The sequence below is a fragment of the Equus caballus genome, chromosome 18 (genome assembly GCF_041296265.1).
Source record: "Equus caballus isolate H_3958 breed thoroughbred chromosome 18, TB-T2T, whole genome shotgun sequence".
Classification (NCBI taxonomy): Eukaryota; Metazoa; Chordata; class Mammalia; order Perissodactyla; family Equidae; genus Equus; species Equus caballus.
The window spans coordinates 37,019,099-37,042,557 of NC_091701.1; the positions used below are offsets into that span (position 1 = coordinate 37,019,099).

The 23,459-nt window shown below is 34.7% G+C and overlaps 1 protein-coding gene across 4 annotated transcripts in view; it reads left to right on the forward strand.

Moving 5' to 3' along the window:
* Positions 1-23,061, forward strand: part of KCNJ3 (potassium inwardly rectifying channel subfamily J member 3) — a 149,750-nt gene extending 126,689 nt beyond the window's left edge. For 2 of the 4 annotated variants that reach the window (XM_023622938.2, XM_023622939.2), the window contains one exon: positions 19,762-23,061. In XM_023622938.2, coding sequence (XP_023478706.1) covers positions 19,762-20,348 — 587 coding nt within the window. In that variant the 3' untranslated portion in view covers positions 20,349-23,061. Of the gene's footprint in view, positions 1-19,262; positions 19,326-19,761 lie in introns of all 4 variants that reach the window. The other 2 variants (XR_011428493.1, XR_011428494.1) reach the window with 2 other exon arrangements.
* Positions 23,062-23,459: the final 398 nt, after the last annotated feature.

The following is a 23,459-nucleotide window of genomic DNA, read 5'->3' on the forward strand; positions in this document are numbered from 1 at the left end:
TACAAAACAGGAAAACAATGTGCATTTTTAAAATCATGAGACGTAGACCATAAATACACATTATTATGTATGGAAATTGGGAAGCAGACTCGAGCCACAAGAAAAGTATATTTCAGGATCCAGATGAGAAGATGGCTTATACCAAAAATACATTTATAGCTAACCTTGTAGGGGATGGAGATCAAAGCAACTACTGTAAACTGAGTATTGGAGTAGAGTCTTCTCGAAAGGGCTGTAGTAAACCACGTGTGAAGCCCTTTTATGGGAAAATAGTCATATGAATTATTTGGTGCTAGCAGTCCTGTGCAGTCTGTGTAAGGAAGACCTTTGAAAGGGAAATAAAACAAATCTGAAAGGGAAGTGATGTCTTACTAGGTATGTGACTCATTTAAAATCCTTTGATGCTTACATATTTCTCTTAAAGTTTAAACTGCTTAGTATGGCTTCATGGTTCTCTGTGACCTGATCACTGCCTACTTATTTGGTGTGTCATCCCCCGCTTCCTTTTTAGTCATCTATGCTTTCGTGATCCATAACTGGTTTTCTTGAATACATTTCAAGTGCTTTCTGCCTCCCCTCTGGGCATTCTGGTGTGTAGCTCTCTTGGCCTGGACCAGTCTTCCACCCAACTTGCCCTTTATTTATCATTCTTCTGTGTATTATCTCCCTTACGAGAGTCTCCTCACTTTCCCTGACCTCTAATGACCAGAGTGGATGTGCCAGTTTTGTGTTCCAAAAGTGCTTGGGATGCAATTTGTCACCCTTCACTGAAATGTTGTGTTTAAAAATCTATTTTTTGCTAGCTTCTTACATCCACTAGAGTGGGGAGTAAGCCTGCTTTGCTCACCAATTTATATTCAGTTTCTAGTGCAGTGCTCAATACCTAAATGTTTGAATGAATGTGTTAATGACATAACTAAAATATCTGGAGAAATGTTAAGTAGCAAGCAGCAATTTCAAGGAGTTAGTCACATGAATGAAGGCTCAGGACCCCAAGGACCCACGCAAGATTTTTCATTAGTGATCACCTATTACAGACAAGCTTAATTGTACCTTCACACTCCACCAAGAATAGAGGGATGGGATAGAAATTTTAGTATTCAAAAATCAGTGGTAAAATTACCTAACATGAACTCACTATTCCTTTTGTTGAAAAAAATCCTCAGTAATACTTCTATTTACTGGTCTTGTAGCATGAGCATGGTGCATATTTATTTAACTTAGAAGGGGGAGTCAGTGAGAAAGAGAGACTGAGGCTCTGACTGACTTCTCTATGTCATCCTTGGCTACTTGGTGGCTTGCTACCTAAGATTCATGAGTTGTTTTTTGAGGGCTAAGTATGCACTAAACTTAGCTAATCATTAGAAAGGGCACAGATGAATGAGAAATAGTCTTTGCCCAATGGGATATGAGATATTTGAAAATGTCCATGAAGAGCAGCTCAGAGGACAAGCATTTTGGGCAAGAACAGATTTTTTTCTGAAATATTCACTTTGGCTTTTGAAAACTTTTAGATACTTTAAAGTATTTAAAGCGTTTTTAATCTTTATGTTATTTTTATTTATATGAAAACTATATATAGTTTTATTTATATGAAAGGGAATTTGGTGAAGATATTAATCATTTACAGTGCCAGCTCATTGAGTTTTGCTTATCTAATTTAATTTTGCTAATTTAATTAACAGAAAACTATTTCCACATAGATAATTTGTTAAGATTTGTCACTAAAATTTGCTTTTCAGACATAATGTTAAAGCTAATTTTATATTGAACTAGAAATGAACATGTGGATACTTTTGAATAGTTGTTTCTCTTTAACAAGAGCACCCCAATAATCAGAGTATTTAGATTGGATATGATGAGTTTGAGCAACACAACTTGCTCAAAAATGCTGCAAAATGCTTCACAGTGAATGCAGAGAGCAGTAGTTCTGTTCTGCATATTTTGATCATTTTATTTTCTGGATAAACCTACTCGCATATGTATATATGTCTAAGTGTGTGTTTGTGTGAGGGAATATTTTCTGCAATTTCATTTTGATTTCAAGTAGCTGGACTGCATTTAACAAAATTTCAAACTTAATAAATTTGCATATATTTGTATTACAGTTCAAAAACAGTGTGCATGGTTTGGGGCCTCCCAGGCATCCTGTAGAGTTTCATTTTCAAGCGCAGGTTAGAGTACATTTGTCTCTGTTTCTTTCATCTGTCTGTTTAATTGAGCCTCTAAGATCCCCATTTCCCTTTCTTATTGGTACAGTCTATTCTCTAAGATGACAAGCTTTTGCCAAATCAAATCTTTCACTCCTTCCAGTTTAATAAATCTGCCTTTATTTTCCTTCATTTTCCCATTCTGATAGTATAACGTAAGCATCTTTTTTAATGAATTTATATCCCCTTTGATTTGCTGAGAAAACCTAACTCCTGGAGGCAAACAGTTCTAGAGATAGGCTTTTATTTGGCTTCTGAGTTTTCTGGCTAGCGATAGCTTTTTTTTTTATATACTTCCATCAAAGACGTTCTCAAAAGGGCCCCTCATTTTTTTTGACTTGTGTGTTGATAAAATCCACCATCATTCTGTGGCTCGGTGCTCTAACCCAGAAATTTTCCTGAAGACATCTGAAAGGCGATATTTTCCTACATGAGCTTAACGGAAGTTCTGCTAAATAGGCTGTGCCATGTTAATGAGACGATCTCTGCTTGGCGAGTATGAAGAGACCGTTGTCCCTTTCCAGGGATGACCCCTGTTTGAAATACAATTTACAGCAGGCTGTAAACCTCTGGGAGCCTCACAAGCTAGTGATATTCAGAGGACACAGGGTGGAGGGGGAGGGGTAAAGAAATTGAAGACAGACTTGTATAGGTCCTTTCTATAAGTCTTTAGAAAATTATCAGTTTTATTTAAACACCTGTGTTTAAAAGATTTCATGCATAGCTAGGCTTTTACTGTATTAGTTATATCCAGTGTAATATATTCTAATCTAGTATACCTTAATAGACATTTATAAACATAAACACATTTCGTAATCATATGGTTCATTGTAAACATAATAATTAATTTTTTTCTACAATATAACAATGATTCTAATGATCAGATTCTGGGAGAGCAATATATTTTCTAAATCAGATTTTTCATTCTCTAATTTTTCAAAATTCTAATTTCTAATTCAGCAATGAATTCATATTTCAGAAAATATAAGCAAATTCTGTTAGAAATTTAATAGTATGTTACGTATAATAAATTAGAGTGTGTGTGTATATATGTATATAAAATATATGATACCATGTTTGATTCAAGAACATGAGTTTTTTTTTTTGCTTTTGTTTTGAGGAAGATTAGCCCTGAGCTAACATCTGCCACCAATCCTCCTCTTTTTGCTGAGGGTATTGGCCCTGAGCTGACATCTGTGCCCATCTTCCTCTACTTTATATGTGGGATGCCTGTCACCACATGGCTTGATAAGCTGTGTGTAGGTCGACACCCTGGATCCAAACTGGCAAATCCCAGGCTACAAAGTGGAGCACACAAACTTAACCACTGCACCACCAGGCCAGCCCCTCAAGAAGTTGATTTCTTGAATGCATTTCTATACTCTATTACCTTCATGTGAAAAAGGTGACAGGAGTTTGACATTTGCATTGCAGCTATGCTAAAGTTAAGTCCTGGAATATTAAATAAACAGCCAGACTACAATGACTCGATTCTTAAATCAACTATGTTTAAAATTATATAGCCTGGTTTTCACAGGATCACTAGATATGTAGGTTTCACTGACAAGAGCTTCACATGAAAACGTCGTGCACCTGAACCTTGGAAAACCTACGCAAGTGTTTGGAATAGATATTACAAGCTTTAGATAGCCTACTGGGATCCTCCCTGATCTCAGCCTTGCCTGCCTCCTACATGCAAGGGCAACCAGGACAGAGAAGAGTGGATTCCTAAATGCTGGGAGGGGGAAGGGTGAGTAAGAAGTTTCCAATATGCTAAAGATCCTCAGTTTGCTGAGTGGGAGAGGAAGGTTGGCATTTCTGGGTGGCGTTTGTCAAGACTGGTCAGGGGATTTGAAGGAATCAGTGATTTAGTACTGTCAGGGTTTAGTAATGTCCCCGTGGGATGGCAATGAGAAGAGCAGTCAACACAGACCCTTACCTCAAGTAAAACAGGGCTGTTCAGTTCTAATGTGAAGCAGAGGGTTAGGTCATAGGTGTCACACCCAAGCTGTTCCCTTGAGTGATGCTCCCTCTGGCCAAGGTAGGAAATCTCTTGTTACTCTCTCCTCTTGTCCATGCCTTTGGGTTTGTAAATCCTTATATCCTTTCAAAACCAAGAACTTTTGCTCTATATTGCTAAATATATAGATTTAGAGGTAAAATACTGAAAGTTTTTCAAATAACAGAAAGTGGAAAAATAGAATTCACAAGCAATTTACTATACCAAAAAAAGGTGGTATGCCACTTATGTTCTTATATGTAATAGATTTTGTATAATATTTAGGTCTAAATTAATAAACTTAAAACAAAAACTCCATTTAATAATATCCTTTCATCCACCATACCATCTTGGTTCTGTTACTTGCCTCCTCACCCTGGTAAGGTAAAGGTTGAACGTAGCTGATAGGACCTGAGAATAGGACTGAAACCCAAATATTATTTTAAAAGGACAGTAAAGAATGAGACAGGTGGCTGTTCTTTTCACATATTCTGATAACAACCAGAACTGTTAATTAAAATAAGGTGTAACTCAGAATGTAACTTAACCTATACCGAGAATTACATTAATCTGGAAACTTGGATAAGATCATAACTCTCTTCATTTTAAAGCAAGGATTTAGATAGTATTCAAATTATCTGGTCATTGAGCCCATGTTCCCATTGCACTTTTCTAGTGTTGACATCATCTATAAACTAAATTGTGTTACAAAGTGAAAATAGGCAAGGCTGGCACATGTCCAGGAGCTACTCTTTTGTACCTCAGTTTCCTTCTTTGATTCAAGTTAGTGTTTTAGATTATGTTTCCTAAGGCCTCTCTAACCAAAATTATTGTGAGTTCCTTTAATTGCACTATTCAGGCAATAGGGTTATTCAGCTTACAATGGACGTAATTCTTTGTCTCACCAAAGCTCTTAATAAAGTACATTTTCTTTGTGTATTTTGTTCTCATGTTCCTGGAAAAGAAGCAGTGAATTATGGCTGTATTGCAACACATTCCTTTTGATTATAGGAAAGTTAATGGCTTCCATTAAAACTATATTTTAACATCACCAAATCAGGTAAGATTATTAATACCTGTTTGTTCAGAAAGGAGCCCCAGAAAAACAGTTGCATTAAGATGCACATCGTGTATTTCAAGCTCAGTGTATTTAATCTGATTAGTTGGCTGAGACCCAGTCAGTGCTCTGTCAGCAGATCAGGAGTAAAACAAAGAAGCTATAATTAATGAAATTAATGCCAGATATAAAAACTTGAGATTGGAGGTGACATTTTGGTCATAACATTTCCTTTGAGCTTAACAGAATGGAGAGACAGTTTAGTTGGAAGTAATTGTTCTTAGTTTAATGGCAGATGATTAGATGAGGATGGTTATTTTTCTCATGCTACTGGCTGCTAGGACTGTAGGTTGGCAGGCATGATGGCACAAAACCATCAGGCAAATTTAATCAGAAAGTTCAGAAAATAAAAGGCTATGATTTAATTTACTATTTTTATCTTCCCTTTCCTAGGAGAAGTACAAGTAAAATTTCACAGCACGTTTGTCTTCATCATTCTAACAATACCAAATTGATGGTTGCCAGTCTTTCTCACCTTCTAAATCCAGTCAGTGTCAAGTCTTGTTAAATTTGCCGCCTAACTATCTTTTTGATCTTTCCCCACAGCTCCTTGTTTGGCCATTGTCTTTTACCACAACTTCCCAACCAGTCTACTTGCTTCCGTCTTGCCCTGATCAGATATTTTCTCCACGGAGCAGTCAATGCGATTTCTGCAAAACGCTATCAGACTGTGCCACAGCCTTTGATAAAACACATCAATTACCCCCCACTGAGTGGACTAACACATTTTTTCAGCTGATAAGTACAGTTTCCCTTCAATATACAATATCAAATACTCCTTATCTGATACAGATTCTTCAGCATCCCAAGGAAATAGAGAAGTTTAACTTTTCACTATGGAAATAGTTTTATATAATAAGATCTTGGTCCCTGAAAGCAAACATTAGTAATAATAGTAACAGTAATAAGAGCCAATATTTACTGAGTCCCCTATGAAAGAGAGAAATGGAAATTGGGAGGAGGAGTTCTTAGGATAACTGCCAGGTGCTGTGGAAGGCTCTGTTGTGGTCTAGTTTTGGGTCGAGGAGCATGACCTCAGATTAAGAACGGTGTTCAACGGGCAATTTGTATGGATAAGATGGGTACTTAAGATGAAGTAAGGAACGCCTATAAAAAGTATGCAGAATGTGTAAACTCCTTTCGTAGTTAATAAATATTAAAAACAGATGAATTATAAAACAGTATTGCCAAGGCAGTAAATCTTTTTAATTGTGCATGCAGTCTTAAGTCAGTGGGCCTTGCTTTGATTATGTTATAGCGCTTTGCAGGTGCAAATCTAGGTAGGGATGGATACTTACCTAATTTTGAGGGTCCTCATTAAGAAAAAAAGAACACAAAATTATGAAATCAAATGTTTGAAAATAGAAAGGACCTGTGCTAGTGAGAGTCGCTGAAACTTCATCAGGATCATGTTGAATCCACGTCTCTGGCAGATTGAAGTTTTGAGTGTTTACTTTCTGTTTCTCTTGGAAAATAGTCTACCTGTTTTTCCCTTTCTCTTTCGGTGATAGGAACATTTTTCCATTAAGATTCTAGCATATTCTTATAATACTCCTAGACTTAGATCTTATATGATAGTACTTTATAGTAAGCTCTACTTCTTCCACCATTTATTAGATATTATATACACTTAAAGAATTGATGTCTGAAGAAAGGTTAAGAAAACGGTATGTATTGCTTCAGGGAGGAAGCAGATTAAAAAGAGCATGATAGCTTTTAAATAATTTCCAGATGTCAGCGTCAGAGGGAATGGGGCCCTTATAGATGGTATAAACAATAATGATGGTTTCAAATTACAGAGGGGAAATTTTCTTTATATTTTTACAGAATTATTACATAATTTTATCTTTGTGGAAACTTTGACATTAGATTTAGGTTTTGGAAATAAGCTCAGACTACATAGAAAATATACCTATTTCTTGTCTCCATTCATTTTGTGGAGATAAAATTTAGGCACAGTAAGACAGAGATGCCCATTACACTTATGTGAATAGGCTAGATATTGCCTAATGTCATGAGCAGGGTGTTTAGAATATACAAATTTAAGAACAACAAAGTAGGGTGTTTGATTATGTGACTTCTCATTCCACCCTTAAAAGTAATTTTTTTAAAAAAATGATTTTTAAAAGGTTTTAAAGTCCCTTTATTTATGACTTCATTAATTACAATAATCAAAATTTTAAAACTGTTAGAGAAGAAAACAGATTTGGCGGTAAATCTATATATCGCAATAGGGTTTTTTCCATCATATACATTATGGTAGATAGGTCCACCTTTATGGCATTTTGAAATGGTTGAAATGTGGCATATAAGCATAGATAAGGGCTCTTGAGATGTGGAATAGTTAGTTAACTCCAAGAACAGAAGTAACCTGCCTCCATCACTTAAAGCTGTGAGGCCTTGAGCATGCTACTTAACTTCTCTATGTACTGGCTTTTGGTTTTTGTTTTATTTTTTTCTAACTTTTTTAACTTACTTTTTATCAATAGACTTTATTTTTTAAAGCAGTTTTAGGCTCACAGTAAAATTAAGCAGGAAGTACAGAGTTCCCATACATTCTCTCCCCTGACACATATCTTCTATGACCCCCTACCCTCCCTTACAGCCTTGTTCACCATCAACATCAAGTCCCAGTGTGGTACATTTGTTACAATCAATGAACCAACATTGTCACATCATTATCAACCTAAGTCTGTAGTTTACATAAGAGTTCACTTTTTGTGTTGTACATTATAAGTTTTGACAAATGTATAATGACATGTATCCACTGTTGTAGTATCATACAGAATAGCTTTACTGCCCTAAAAAGCCCCAGTATGCCACCTATTCATCCCCAAACCCTTATAATCACTGATCTTTTCACCATCTCCGTAGTTGCCTTTTCTAGAATGTCAAAAAGTTGGAATCATACAGCATGTAGCCTTTTCAAATTTGCTTCTTTCACTTAGTAATATGCATTTAAGTTTACTTCCATGTCTTTTCGTGACTGGATAGCTCATTTCTTTTTATCACTGAATGATATTTCATTGTATATATATTTACACCAGTTTACCCATTTACCTATTGAAGGACCAGTTGCTTCCAAGTTTTACAATTATGAATAAAGTTGCTATAAACATTCATATGGAGATTTTCATGTGGACATAAATTTTCAACTCATTTGGGTAAATACCAAAGAGCCCAATTGCTGGATCGTTTGGTAAGAGTACGTTTGGTTTTGTAAGAAACTGCCAGGCTATCTTCCAAAGTGACTATACCATCTTGCATTCCCACTAACAATGAATGAGAGTTCCCATTGTTCCACATCCTCACCAGCGTTTGGTGTTGTCAGTGTTCCAGATTTTGGCCATTCTAATTGGCATATAGTGTTATTTCATTGCTATTTTAATTTTCAGTTCCCTGATGACATATAATTTGGAGCATCTTCTCATATGATTAATGGCCATCTTTCTATCTTATTTGATAAAGTGTCTGTTTAGATCTGTTGCCTCCTTTTTTAGGTACTGGTTTATCATCTGAAAAAGAAGATAGTACCTCTTCCACAGGGATTTTGAAAATAAAATAATTCCTTTAAATATCTTAGCATAGACTGTAGAATATAATACGTGTGCAGTAAATCTTAGATCATAATATTGTTATGGACTATCTATATACTTCATAATAACATCTCTGAAACAAAACTTTCTCCTCCCACCCCACCCAGACAACCAGCTTCCTTTCCCATTTTTTAAAATCATTACCTCCAATATCTTCCTTTTGATTTGGTGTAAAATATTTCTATTGTTCTTGTCTCAGCTCCTAAATGCAGACAAATTTCTGTCATTTTTTCTATGAAATTTTTGTTAAAAGACATGAATTAGTGAATGAAACAGTCTCAAAATAATTTTTGATGTTTTTATGTCAGTATATATAAGAGAGGATTTAATCATACACAGTTCATGTACTTTTCTGGTCAATCAAATGAAATATTATTTTGTTAACTTCTGGAATGTTTATTAGGCAATGTAAAATACTAATTTAAATACAATAACTGCATGACATTAAGCCATTTTCTAGTCCTTTTTTGGTTTGTTATTCAAAAAGTCATATATCCAAGGATAAAGATCACTAGCTCAAAGTCTATTAAAATTGGTAGAATATATAAGAATGCAGTTTCTGATTATGGATGACACACAAATTGATACCTGTGGATATATATGGCCACAAAAGGAACCTCTTCTTTACCAATTCTTAATTCTATCTTGTAATTCCTAAGTGGGCATCGAGCCAAGGAGCTTGATTTCCAGTATTCCAAGTCAATTAAGTCACTTGCCTTTCCTCACTCCTCTCTCCCGTCCGTGTTTAGACTTTGGCTATATTGTTTTGTAATATTAACAAAACTTTGAATATTAGACAGTTTTATATATTGTATATTTTAGCATCATTTATAAGATAAAAGTAATTCTGTTCATAAATGTCAAAACATTCTGCAAAGATATATATGATAAAATTTCCCCAAAAGGTCAATAGGCTAGTTGAGAAATTTACCTTTAGACCCTGACTCTCCACATTAACAGAATGCTTCTAGACAGATCATTTTTCACTTTAAAACCTGGGAGAAAAATCTAAGTTGCCTTAGGAGTTGAGCTATATTTTAGCATAAATTTACAGAGTTTGGTTATCATTTCCTTTCTGAAAAATGTCAATTTTAGTGAAGTTACTGGTAGCAACTCATATGCTATTTGCTTCAGCATTTTCGTATCTTTGACTTTTTTTCTTTAAGTGATTTTTTTTTAATTGAAGTAAATTAAACTACTGTCTAAGGAGATGAGAAACCATGTAGTTTCAGGAAAGTTTTTATAGTTTGACTTTTAAATACCTGTTTTTGTCATAACAGAAAATTAAATTAGTTTGTAACACTTGTATATACATGTTCAAACCAATCATTCACTTTTCCTTATGTGCTAAAATATCATATATTTGTGATTACTACTGTGATGTGGCTTTTTCACCCTAAAATAAAAGACGCTCAGTAATCATCCCCATAAAAGTATAGGGACTTTATTTTTCATTTAGGCTTTATAAATAACATCACAGCAAAATTAGAAGCAAAATTCTCTGACCTTTTACTGCAAAGCATAGAATGAGAGCAACTGCTGAATTGCAAATATTTCTTCAAGCTCTGTTCTAAGCCTGCAAGCAAACAGAATGTATTTGAATTTCTGCCAAAGGAGATGTTAAAAAATAGCTGTAGTTTTTGATTGAAAAAGATGTAGCAGACTATATAAAAAGCAAGCCTCATGAATTAGGGGGAAAGTAAATTTTAAATTGTCGAGTAAAAATGGATATATTGCACTTTATAAGATGATAAGTTAGAGTTGCATAAGGGATAGGAATCTTACCAAAATTTTAAGGTTAACTAGAGATCAGGTATTCAAGTGTATCAAAATATCAATTAATTTAATTATCATAGGGTTTAATGGCTAAACGCAGATACATCTACCCTCTCTAGTAAATGTATCTAGAGATACATCTATCTGTGTCTAATTTCGCAAAAGTGTCAGGAAAAAACTAACTGGTCATCATTGAATGCGATTTATCAGCAAGTGTGTCTAGCTTCTTTGTACAAGAGTTATTCATATTTTATATAGTGGTTATATATAATTTATTTTGATATTCTTTTCTCCCTTACTTCACTAATCAAAATAAGAAGCTCTTAGTATGGCGGTTTCAAAGTCAATTTTTGAGTTCATTGGAAGAACTGAATAATAGATCATCACCTTAAAAGCATAGAAAATAATCAAGATTGACATATTACAGACATATATTTCATTAATAATTATATCCCTTGCGTTTTTGTTGGTGACAATCTCTACTGGTGATGAATAGATTGCTGATGGGTGTGGGAGCTCTGACTCCTTCTAAAAGTTGACTTCTCCTGCCCTGACAACTTTAACCTTTCCTTTCTCCCTCTTCCTCCATCCTTCCTACTGTCTCTCCCCAAGAATGCATTGAGCATCTAATACCCGGCACAATGTTGGGTACTATTGATGCCAAGGTAGATGAGAGCTCCCTTAAGAAGCTTATTCTAACTGATACATATCTGTAACTCTAAGGAATAAACAAATAGGAAATGTATCCTAAAGGTACAACTTGTGCCTTTGCACAACACAATGTGTGCAAATGTCTTTCCTCACCCCAGAATGTGTGTTTTTCTCGCATGGTGGATATGGACTGTGTGGCAGACTACTACTCATTTTTCAAGACTGTGTTTAAACATGGAGGTTGAGAGGGTTGATCCTTCACTCCATTGCCATAGCACCTTGTAGTTCAGCGCTTAGAAGAGTGCCTGGCGGAAAGGAAATGTTTAACAAATTAATAAATTTCGAGTGTTATTACTAATTGAAGTTAATTGTGTATGTCATTAAGATATTTACAGTACCTAGTGGGCAAGGAAGATTTTTTATTAAGATTTTTTTTAAAGAGCTAAAACTGTAAGGATAACTTAGAACTAGATTTTGAAGGAACTAGGAAGACGTGATGGTAAATTTGGGGTTTATTTTTTATTTCTTATTTAAATTTTATGTATTTATTTTGTTTAAATATCACATGTTCAAAAGTTACTAAGCCTCATCTCCTAATACTATCACATTAGGGGTTAAGACTTCAACCTGTGAATTTTAAGGGAACGCAAACATTCAGTCCATGACACCACACAAAGTGGTCATGAATGATGTTGTAAAACAAAGTTTTAGGAATATCTTGAAAAACAGGAATTAATATAAGCATTTAATTATTGTAATTAGTATGTGACATTTTTAAAAAGTTGACATGTGCGTTCTTACTTCAGACAAATATTTCAAAAGTTCTTCTTCCCTATGACGAGGGATAATCTTCCCCAAAATAATTAAATTCCAGCATTATCTAAAAATGTTTTGTTTTCTTTTCAGCTAAAAATTTATTACATTTTCCCTTTGAAAAATATCTTCCCTGATGTTGATCTTATAATATGGGATATTTCTCAACACCAACTGGGTTACATTATACCTATACCAAAAGATATTTTGGAAGCTAAAAATCGTATCTTTCCAGGATGGATTTAGGTGGCATGAATGGATTTAGGCAGGTATTGTTTTGATTCTGTAATTGACCTTGCAAGGAAACACATTTTAATATGTACTATGAAGGAAAAGAGAAAAAGGTGTGCCGAGAATGGAGCATTTACACTGTTAGGTTAAGGGAATGATAACTAGTTGAAAGTGTATTGGGCGAATACTGTAATGCTGCTACGTGAACTGAGACTAGAGAGCTGAAGGTAGTGCCTTATCATGCAGCAGAGGAGTTAGCTGTATTTTGAGGGAAGTAGTTGCTACTGTAAAGTTAGTCACATGTGTCCAGGGCAGACCAGGTTGGCAGTGCTAGCCCTGACTCAGTTTATACTGTGTGTAACAATAGGTCTTTCCTCATACTCCAGATAAGTATAGACAACATGGTCTATATCACATTAATAAAAAGTATCAAGGTGAAATTATTTCATTTGCTCTGACTTGATTCTGCAAAGTGAGGTGATCACTAAAGAATTGAAATATCTAAAATGGAACTCTAATAATAATAATGATTAATAATAGATACTAATTACTGGACTTTATTATTTACCAGGTAATATGGGAGAGCTATTAAATAGATTATATCATTTATAATTGTAATCACCTTATAAATTATGTATCATTTATTACTACCACATATTATAGCAATCAAAGTTTAGATAATTTAAAGAATATGCCTAAGGTCTTACTAATAGTATATGATTAAAAGAGCAACAATCTCAAGCTTATATGCAAAGCCTATGTTCTTTTGCTTAATATTACCCTGAGTCTCTTAAATATATTTTCAGCAGTGTGAACATGAATTCTCTGTCATATTTTTCTACCTGCCATTAACCCTTAGTACCTGCACTTGTAGTCCTTCTGAGGAGTCTAAGATTTTGCTTTATTGGTCATGGTTAAAAATCTATTTTCCTCTCTTTTCTTCTTTGGGGAACTTAGAAACCTAAAGCATTACATTTGAAATCTTTATTGCTAAATTTCTTATTGACTTTATTTTCTAGCAAATATAATTGGGTTTTTTTCCTTTTACTTATTTATTTATTTTTTTAGAATTTTGTGAGCTAGCTTGAGCAGTAATGGCAAACTGATATCTGAGAACACATTGTAAGACCAAGTGCTTGTAAATAATAGAGGATAATATTGGGTTGAATCCATGCCAGAAACTTCTGCTTCTCTCTAAAAGTCTGTCTGAGCAGAATATGTTGTGCTTTAAAGGGATTCCATCTATTTGGAAACTGGTTTCTGGGAGCAATTTATGTATACTTAATAGCTTTGCAACCTATATCCCAGAAGAGCCCGATGTCATAACTTTAGTATTATTTTATTTATTTGTTTATTTTTTTGAGGAAGATCAGCCCTGAGCTAACATCTGCCAATCCTCCTCTTTTTGCTGAGGAAGACTAGCCCTGAGCTAACATCCGTGCCCATCTTCCTCCACCCCACATGTGGGACGCCTACCACAGCGTGGCTTGATGAGCCATGCCATGTGCTCACCCAGGATCCGAATCGGCAAACCGCAGGCCACCAAAGCGGAACATGGGCACTTAACCGCTGTGCCACTGGACTGGCCCCTACCTTAGTATTATCGAGCAATGGTGTACACAGTGTCTTTATGTTTTATAAACAAGATTAAAAAAAGCATCATAGGCTTCCTCAGAAAGTCTATAGTTTAAATTTGGGTTCATCTCAGTGTAACACAATAGAGAGCATGCAGAGAATGCCAAGGAAGCTTTTCAGTTGTATCTTAGGAGTAGGATGAAATTTTGGAAGTACTTTAGGCAAGAAACAGCTACAGACCTTATCCAGTAATCCCCAGGACAATATGTAGGGCAGTCTAGGAAATTACTTTGTAACATAGCACATGCTATGTATGCTAAGCTATTAGTCAATTCAGTTATTGAAACCACTGCCAATCTGAAGAAAAATTAGACAAAGAGCATATATTGAAGGAAGGAAAACAATACGCTACTTGGCTAAATTTTTCAGTTGTGTGTGTGTATGTGTATAAATGAAATGTGTAGAGTAGTCATATAGCCTGCATTTAGGGACTCTTCTGGAAGAAAACGACCAATATTTATTGTGTGTGCAATTTACACATATTACTTAATTTCAGTGAATCTTCACAATATCCATGTGAAATCAGTAGAGTGGGCCTTAATTTACAGATGATGAAACTGAGGATTAAAGAGATTTAGTAGTCTTTTCAAGATCACACATTAATTAGTGGTGGAGCTGAGGTTCAAGCACCTTCCTCAAAGAGTTGTGAGGATTCAAGATAACATGTAAAAGCTGCACAGAAAGCTACTTGACCCAGAGTAAGGCCAGTAGAGGTATTATTCTTATTACATGGCTTCTTTGAAGGAGATTTGCTTTTTTTTGCTTTTATTTGGTGCACACATAATAAAACACAGCCATCATTATAGGCGAATTCTCTCTCCCCTCCTCCCTCCCAGCAACTTCTATATTAAGGTTTAGATAAAGCCTCCGCAGTGCACAGGTTATTGATTGCTTGATATTTTCTGTGTCACAGCATCCGGACATTCCCCTTGGCCTTGGTTATATTGTGTTTAACCATCTCGTACCCACCTCATGTAGGTGACCTCTGCACCATCCCTGACCAGGAGAAACAATAGAGAACAACTGAGTTAGAGGTATTCTGAAAGGTGAATTGAGGACTTGTCAAAAAACAACTCGCTTTGCCGTTTTCACTTAAAAAGCTTTCTGACTTCTCATTTGAATGAACGTTCAATTCAGTTAAAGAGAGAAATGTAATAGCATGCTGTAAACGCAGACTCAGGAGAGGGAAAAGTGAAAAATAAAGAGGCTAGGCTTCTTTGCCTCTATCATTTTAGATTGACAGACTGAAGCTGGAATAAATTAGATTAAGCAATAATATATAGCCTTTTTATTCATGATTCAATGCACAGAATAAATCTTTTTTTCACAAACTGTTTTTCCTCTGAGGATTCAGAAGTCCCAGCTATTTCCAGTGGCAGCATCTGTTGCTTTGCCAGTTTCCACAGAGATGAGCTCGTGTTGATTTTCATCACATTTGTTCAAGTCTGGAATCTGGTGAAAGCATGCAAACAGTGGCATTGCCAATTACAAGGTGCAATCATATAGTCCCCTTTGAATAATGGTCTTCACCTGTATTTATTTTGATTAAATGACATTTGCAACTATAAATCTAAGCATGTATTATTTTAAAATAAGTTGGCTTAGAGTAAGAAATATCATTAAGGTGAAGCATTCTAGAAGGAAGAATGCCATGATAGATTCATGTTCTTAGAAAACATAATTATATTTTCTTTAAATCTTCTCAATTGAAATCTGTATTTTATTTTTTTCAACACCATTTTGGGATAGCTTTTGTAAAAAGAAGTAGCTTTTCATTTGCATCTTATCTAAGTACATTGTCTAAACTGCAGATTGACCATCATAGACATTTTCCTGTTGTCCAGCTTATAATGCTTCCGTGTCATCCATAATGTTGATGGCACATTACTATTCTGCACATTAAAATTCTGATATTCTGAAACTAGATTTAAAACAATGATGTTGTTGAATTGGAAATATCTGATATTTGTGTACCTGCATCCAATGAAAATGTAAATGGAACAGCAAAAGAACAAACAAAGGTTGAAGAGCTGGCAAAGGTTCTTGGTATAATTAGCAAAGTATCAAAGTGGATTTTAGTCACTCACCTTGCTGCAGGCCTTTTTAATACACCCCAGGTTTCTACACTTAATTTCCCCTGCTATTAGAGATACGGAGGTGGAAAATGTTGTGAAACCCTAAAAGTTGGGAATATATGTAATGTATCTTTTTCTATATTTTTAAATATTTTGAATGTTTAATTGTCTGACCATTTCAAAAAAGAGAATTGCTATCTGACATCTAGTGATTTTTAAATTTAATTTTCTAGATTACTAATATGCGACAAATAACTAATATGTCAGCAATCTCCAATTATGTTAATGCATTATCACTAATTTCCAGGAAGAACAGGAAATGCACGTGATCACTGCAGAGGGATAAAAACAGCAGTCGTTATTGTGTATTGCCTGAATACCAAGCACTATTCTGTGCACTTTACTTACCTCAAACGCTCAATCCCCTTATAAGAGAGGGTATTGCTATGTCTACTTGGTAGAAGAGAAAACTGAGCCTCGGAGAGCTTTAGGTAATTTTTACAAGCTTTTAGTAATGACATTGGCAGCCAAATTCATATACTTTTCAGTTATACAAAGGTGTTGCCTCATTAGTTTGCTATGGCAGTAAGTGAAGTTAATTTCATACAGCAGAATAAAATCCCCGCCTTACTTTTCAATAAAAAATCATCCACTTGTGTTTTAGGAACAATGCTTACAGGTGTTTGTATGTGAACAAACGTCTGAAATACCTGTTTCTATTGTAGACTCCTAGCACCTTAATGATACAAGGCCTGTTTCCCCAAAGTGAAAACATTATAAGATTTTATTTCCTCCATTTTCCCAAGTTTCTCTAGTTCTTTCCATAGGTTCTGGTAACTACATTAGAAACAACTCAGGGTAAACTTTGGGACTAGCAGTGTGGTATGTTATAAGGGTAGATAATAGGGACAGAATTTTGATTTTTATTTTCATATTCCTTTCCTAATGTAGAGAAAAATGTCACTAAAATAAAATGGGCTAAGATGGCGATAGTAATCAAATTTAGTTTCAATATTTACTCTATTGTTGTTAGAAATAATTGAAGAAAGTTAATAACTTACTTCAACTTTTAATTTATACCTGCGTTTACAGTGATCAAAGGACAAACCTACAAGCCTATGTTATGAAGGTAAACACTGAGTTATACTGACTATGTGCCCTCACTTCAGATAATTCTACCTGCCAGCAATTTTCACTGGAGAGAGTTTTTAAAATTAAAATGAGGTTGTAAGGCAAGTATTATCACATGACAGTAAATACACATTTATGATTTTTTTTTCTTAAATTTAAATTAATCTGCTGGACTGGAAAGATACATGAAGAATTCATGTCAGTAATTGCTTTTGGAGAGAAATTAAAGGATACCTCTTTAGCTAATAAAGGGTACTTATTTGTGTTAATATTTCGTATCTTAGTGGATAGGAACATCAACATTTATTCTTTATTTGAAGTACTTTGCCAGATCTTTAAAATTCTTAAAATAAAACCAAGTAAATATATCAGGAAATACATTTTTGAAAATCTTTTCAGAATAAGTGCTGATGTGTAATTTTTTCTCGTGAAATATTTAGTCAGAGGCTAGAAAGTTATTTGAAAATACAGAATACTACTGTGTATATGCCCTTAAAACTTACAAATTGCTTTTTAAACTCATTTTGGTATCTTGATATATAACTGTTTTGGGGGCTATTCCTGATATAATATTGATTATTGAAGACTGATATTTGGTCACCAAGAGATGTCCACCAAGACAGGTAACTTGATAAATTGTTTAGAATCAGATTTCCAGCTAAAATCATAGAGACGTCATGGCAAAGTAAAACCAGCAACAAAACCCCAGAAATTAGAAGAATACCACCTTTTCTCTCTAGCTTCCTAGATCTGTGACCAAGGATGGTCAAGAGATTTAATCTCTCTGAGCACTGTTTTCTTTTATCTTTAAAATGGACATAGGAATGTTTTCTTACCAGGCTGATATTGAGGATTAGAAGTACTATGGAGAGGGGCTGGCCCCGTGGCCGAGTGGTTAAGTTCGCACGCTCCGCTGCAGGCGGCCCAGTGTTTCGTTGGTTCAAATACTGGGCGTGGGCATGGCACTGCTCATCAAACCACACTGAAGCAGCATCCCACATGCCACAACTAGATGGACCCACAACGAAGAATATACAACTATGTACTGGGGGGCTTTGGGGACAAAAAGGAAAAAAATAAAATCAAAAAAAAAAAGTACTGTGGAAAAAGTCCCTAACACAATGCCTGAGATGTGGTAGGCATTTATGTTTTATGTAAGTTTCTTTAAAAACTGTCTGGAAAAAGATGGTATATAAGTGATAACGTCTGATTCTCTGGTGATATATAACTATAATATCTATGAGGCAAGATTTTGGAAGAATTCAATGAAGGATCTAATTTATCTTCAATAAAGCTTTTTAATTATTCATTTTCTCCTAATTTTAAGTGTTGTATGTATGATTACTAGTCTGGGGGAAAAAGATAGACTATCCCTTTATCCAAACTATTCTGGGCTTGAACAGAATAGAAATTATTTATAAAGTGACAGAGGGAGAATGGAAATGAAAGAAGAAAAGGTAGAGGAAAGTACTGAATTTTGCAACTTACAGAAAATTGTACTTTTTGACTAATATAAAACTGAAATTTGATATCTGGTTTTAATTTGTTCATGTACTTCCAGTCTTCGCACAATGAATATTCAGAGGTTGACTGATTTAATAGTAACTCAGTCTAAATATATGATTTATGAGGAGAGCACAGTTGAGCAAATCACAGTGGCAGGAGGTGAATGATAACTAAGCAACATTAGTATATAAATAGCAAATTTTACACCTGATATCCAACATCCAGTTTCAGAGATTCCTATAGCAGAAACAGAACTTGAAACAAACATTGGCCCAGATTACTGATTTTAGTATATGGATTTCTAAAACTCAAGCAAAAGTTCATTCTGGCCATAAGAGTCCAGAAGAATGGAACTACCACAATGACTTTCCATTATCCGACATAGAAATATATTCTACTTTTACTCATTTAGCAAAACCTTGGGATAGTTATCTTTGCTCTCATTTCTAAGAGCCAACTATTTTTAAACATTATATACACATTGTACATTTCTGTCCATGTTGTTTTATTTTATGAGCACAGCAGTCCTGTGAAACAGGTTTGGTGTTCCGTGCTTGACTCTACAGAAGAGGAAAGTGATACTCAGTTAAGTATCTTTCTTAAGTTTACGTGGTAGTAAAGTTTGGATTCAAAGTCAGGTTTGTTTCATACATCACATTGCTTCTTGAATGATGGAAAAGGATTATACGATTTCTCCGCATGTCTCCTTATAGAGACATATGTTCTGAAATCATTCTATGCCATTTTTCCTTTTGGTTTATGAATAATAAACAATTAATTATGCTGTGATATATTAGCCCCCAAACATGATCAGGAAAAGTGCTCTGTGGTTTTCACTGGAGGAAAGTATATGTATCAAAGCTAGTAAGGTGTTAAAACTTTTAACATATTGTGTTATTCAGTTTACTCAGAGAAACAGTCAAGATTAAATAAGAAAGTAAAATGAATTCCTCAGGTCAAACCAGCTTTACATGTGCTTCTGCTAGGCATGATTTTTCAAGGATTTTCTTTTTGCTTCTAGGGATGACTTGTCAAGCTCGAACATCCTACACTGAAGATGAAGTTCTTTGGGGTCATCGTTTTTTCCCTGTAATTTCGTTAGAAGAAGGATTCTTTAAAGTTGATTACTCCCAGTTCCATGCAACATTTGAAGTCCCCACCCCACCTTACAGTGTGAAAGAACAGGAGGAAATGCTTCTTATGTCATCCCCTTTAATAGCACCAGCCATAACTAACAGTAAAGAAAGACATAATTCTGTGGATTGCTTAGATGGACTAGATGACATTAGTACAAAACTCCCATCTAAGCTGCAGAAAATTACTGGAAGAGAAGACTTTCCCAAAAAACTCTTGAGGATGAGTTCTACAACTTCAGAAAAAGCCTACAGCTTGGGAGATTTGCCCATGAAACTTCAACGAATAAGTTCAGTTCCTGGCAACTCAGAAGAAAAACTGGTATCTAAAACCACCAAGATGTTGTCTGATCCTATGAGTCAGTCCGTGGCTGATTTGCCACCAAAGCTTCAAAAGATGGCTGGAGGAGCGGCCAGGATGGAAGGGAATCTTCCAGCCAAATTAAGAAAAATGAACTCCGATCGATTCACATAACGAAACACCTCTTTAGGCATTATTTACTGTTTGGTTTAGTAATAGTCCAATATTTGGCAAATGAGGTAATCCTCTCGAAAGAATCTGAGAGGTACATTTCTCCCCCAGTCATATTTGCATATTTGAGAACCTTTCCTTCCCAAGTATTGCTACTGTGCAGAAAGCAAAAATTGTGAAGGGAGGACATCATAAGGAAGTTCTTATTAATGGGCATGTATTATCACATCAAGCATGCAATAATGTGCAAATTTTGCATTTAGTTTTATGGCATGATTTATATATGGTATATTTATATTGTATATTCTGGAAAAAAACAAATATATATATATATATATATATTTAAAAGGGTGGTACTCTCCACATTTCTAACATATATATTAAGCCAAACATGAGTGGATAGCTTTCAGGGTGATAAAACTATATATATATGTATATATATATATGTGTGTGTATATATATATACATATATATATCTGATAAAATTGTGATGTTTTGTTCAAAGTTGTAGTTCTTGTGCATGTTTACTTTATTAGGTTAGGAAGGCTTCTGGCATTAATTATTAATACCAAATATTTTAGCCTTAAATTATTTGTCATTTTAAAAATCTGATTTAATGTTTTTTGCTGTTTAAGGTCCTGAGAGGTTTTCAATTGTACTTTATATGAGGGAGTCACACAAATCTGTGCTAATTATGGCCCTTCAAAAATATAACCATTATATATTTAACTTGTAAATTTTACAATCTACCAATACGCTGAAATTTTCTTATGATTTTTAAAAGTTGCTAGTACTGGGGGAGAATAAACATTGATTAATTTGAGAATTGGTCCTTTCCTGGACTAAAGGCTGGAAATCTGTCTAATCCAAATATGAGCTCTGAACAAATGCTGGATCATTGTACTAGTCAGTAGCCAAGTTATATTGAATATATCAGAATTGCGTGAAATTACATAATTAATGGTCCCTGTTTAAAACTGAGTCAATTGGTAACACTTTCACTCTTTTTCTGGAACTTCTGTCATTTTACAAACCAATGATTGATCCCTGAGGAAACGCAACAATACAATGAAACAGATGATAAATATTTGTGCTTAAAATATGTATGTCTAAATGAGCCTCTTTTTTATTGCTGTTCTCTTGTTAGTGGCATTTGTTGTAACAGGAAAGACTTTTTTCCTCACCTGGGGAACCTCTCTCATCCCATGCCTGTCATTCAGTTCAGGAAGAATGTTTTGTATATATCTGAGAGAATTTAAAATTAGATGAATTGAAGCTATTTTACCCATGTGGTTTTTTGTTTGTTTGTTTGTTTAGTAAACGTTGATGTTATTGGTGTCTTGGATCCCTGGCCTACCAAAATAATTTTAGCAGTATATTTTTCTAACCCCAAAGTTTGATATTTATTACTCTTTAGTAGGAATCAAAACTATTGCTCAGTAGAACAACTGCAAAATAAAGATTTGGAATGCAGAGATTTTTATGAAAATTTACAAGTGCTTCTTATCAAAATATCATGGATTTTCCTATAAAACTTATTTGGGCATTGCAATCTAAGTCTGTCCAGAATTAATCTACTGCTCATTAATATGTAAATCCTTAGTGGCTGATTTGAGCTCTCATCATTTCCCAGTTTTTTAGCAATCCTGTGATGATTTTCTTAATGGAAAATTATTACATCAACAATTCTATCATTAACTACAACAATACCTTCTGGCTACCTCTGTATCAACCAAATTCTGTAGGTGCAAACATATACCAGGGAATTGTTGCCGGCAAAATGATCAACCTTGAGCATCCCTCCACTGTGAATAGACCTGGTTGCCCTACCCCCTGATCTCCAAACTTTCTTACTTGCTGGGTGTAGGAAATGAAATAGTAGCAGAGGCGGAATGAGGTCAAGGGGACACGCTATATTTATTATCAGTGGAAGAAACTGCATAGATCATTTAGTCCAACCACTTAAAACTAAGTAGAGCCATAATTTAATTTGGAGAGTCATTTTAATTTGTCTTTGGTACCAAGGAGAAGATAAGACCAAAAACAAACTCTCCAAATATATTCATTCATTCATTCATTCATTCAACAAAACTTTTGCATGCCTTTTATGTCCTAGACATTTTTAGCTCCTGGGGATTGGACATGACTAAATCAGAGGTCACTGCCCATTTGAACACTGCATATCGGTAGGAGAATGGGGACGGGACACTGTAGAGGCAGATATAAAACAAGTGAGATGATTTCAGATAGTCAGAATATCAGTTAAGGTAAGGAAAATGGATAACAAGATGGGAAATGACAGGGTGGAATAAGAATTGATTATTTTAGAAGAGATGATTGGCTTAGGGAGGGGATGATATTTGAATAGAGACGTGGATGATGAGAAAGAACGACTGTTAGCAAAATTAATTTTTCTTTTACCTTTTCCACATGCTGTTCCTTTATCTTTTCCACAAATGTATGGGAAAAGTATGACTTCTGCATCTAATTGCAGTTTAACACATATTACTAAGTTGATCATAGGTCCCAGGTTATCCGGGAGAGTTCCAGTTTATACCTGTTGTACCTGTGTAATCATTAATAGCACTCTCTTTCACTCTTAGAATGTCCTGGTTTGGATGATACATTATATGGTGACTCTACGTTTTTGTTGAAACTAATTAAATTATGAAGTCTGATATATTTGGATAAAAATAAAGAATTGCTTTTTCTTCTCCTTTTGCTGATTTTTTGGACACTGATCATTCCAAGCTAAATCATCTCAATTTCACATATTTCAGCTCAGAGGACTTCTTATCAGAGTGATTTCATGTAACATTTGTTCAATCTGCACATGACATGTTTTCTCAGGAGTGAAAAGTTATGCATTTTATTGACTGAATACAAAATAAACCTCTGGTATTTCCATTTCAGGGAGTTGTAAGAGCTTAAATCAAAAAGAGTAAAAGTCAACTTAAGCTAAGATAATTTTCAACTCACCAATGTGGTGACTATTGGAAAGCAAAACATAATGTGTCTATTGAACTGAATGACTCTACTTAACAACTGGAAACTAGTCTCTTTTTATGGGATTTTCATGGTATGGCTCCTGTCACGGTAAAATATTTCACTTTA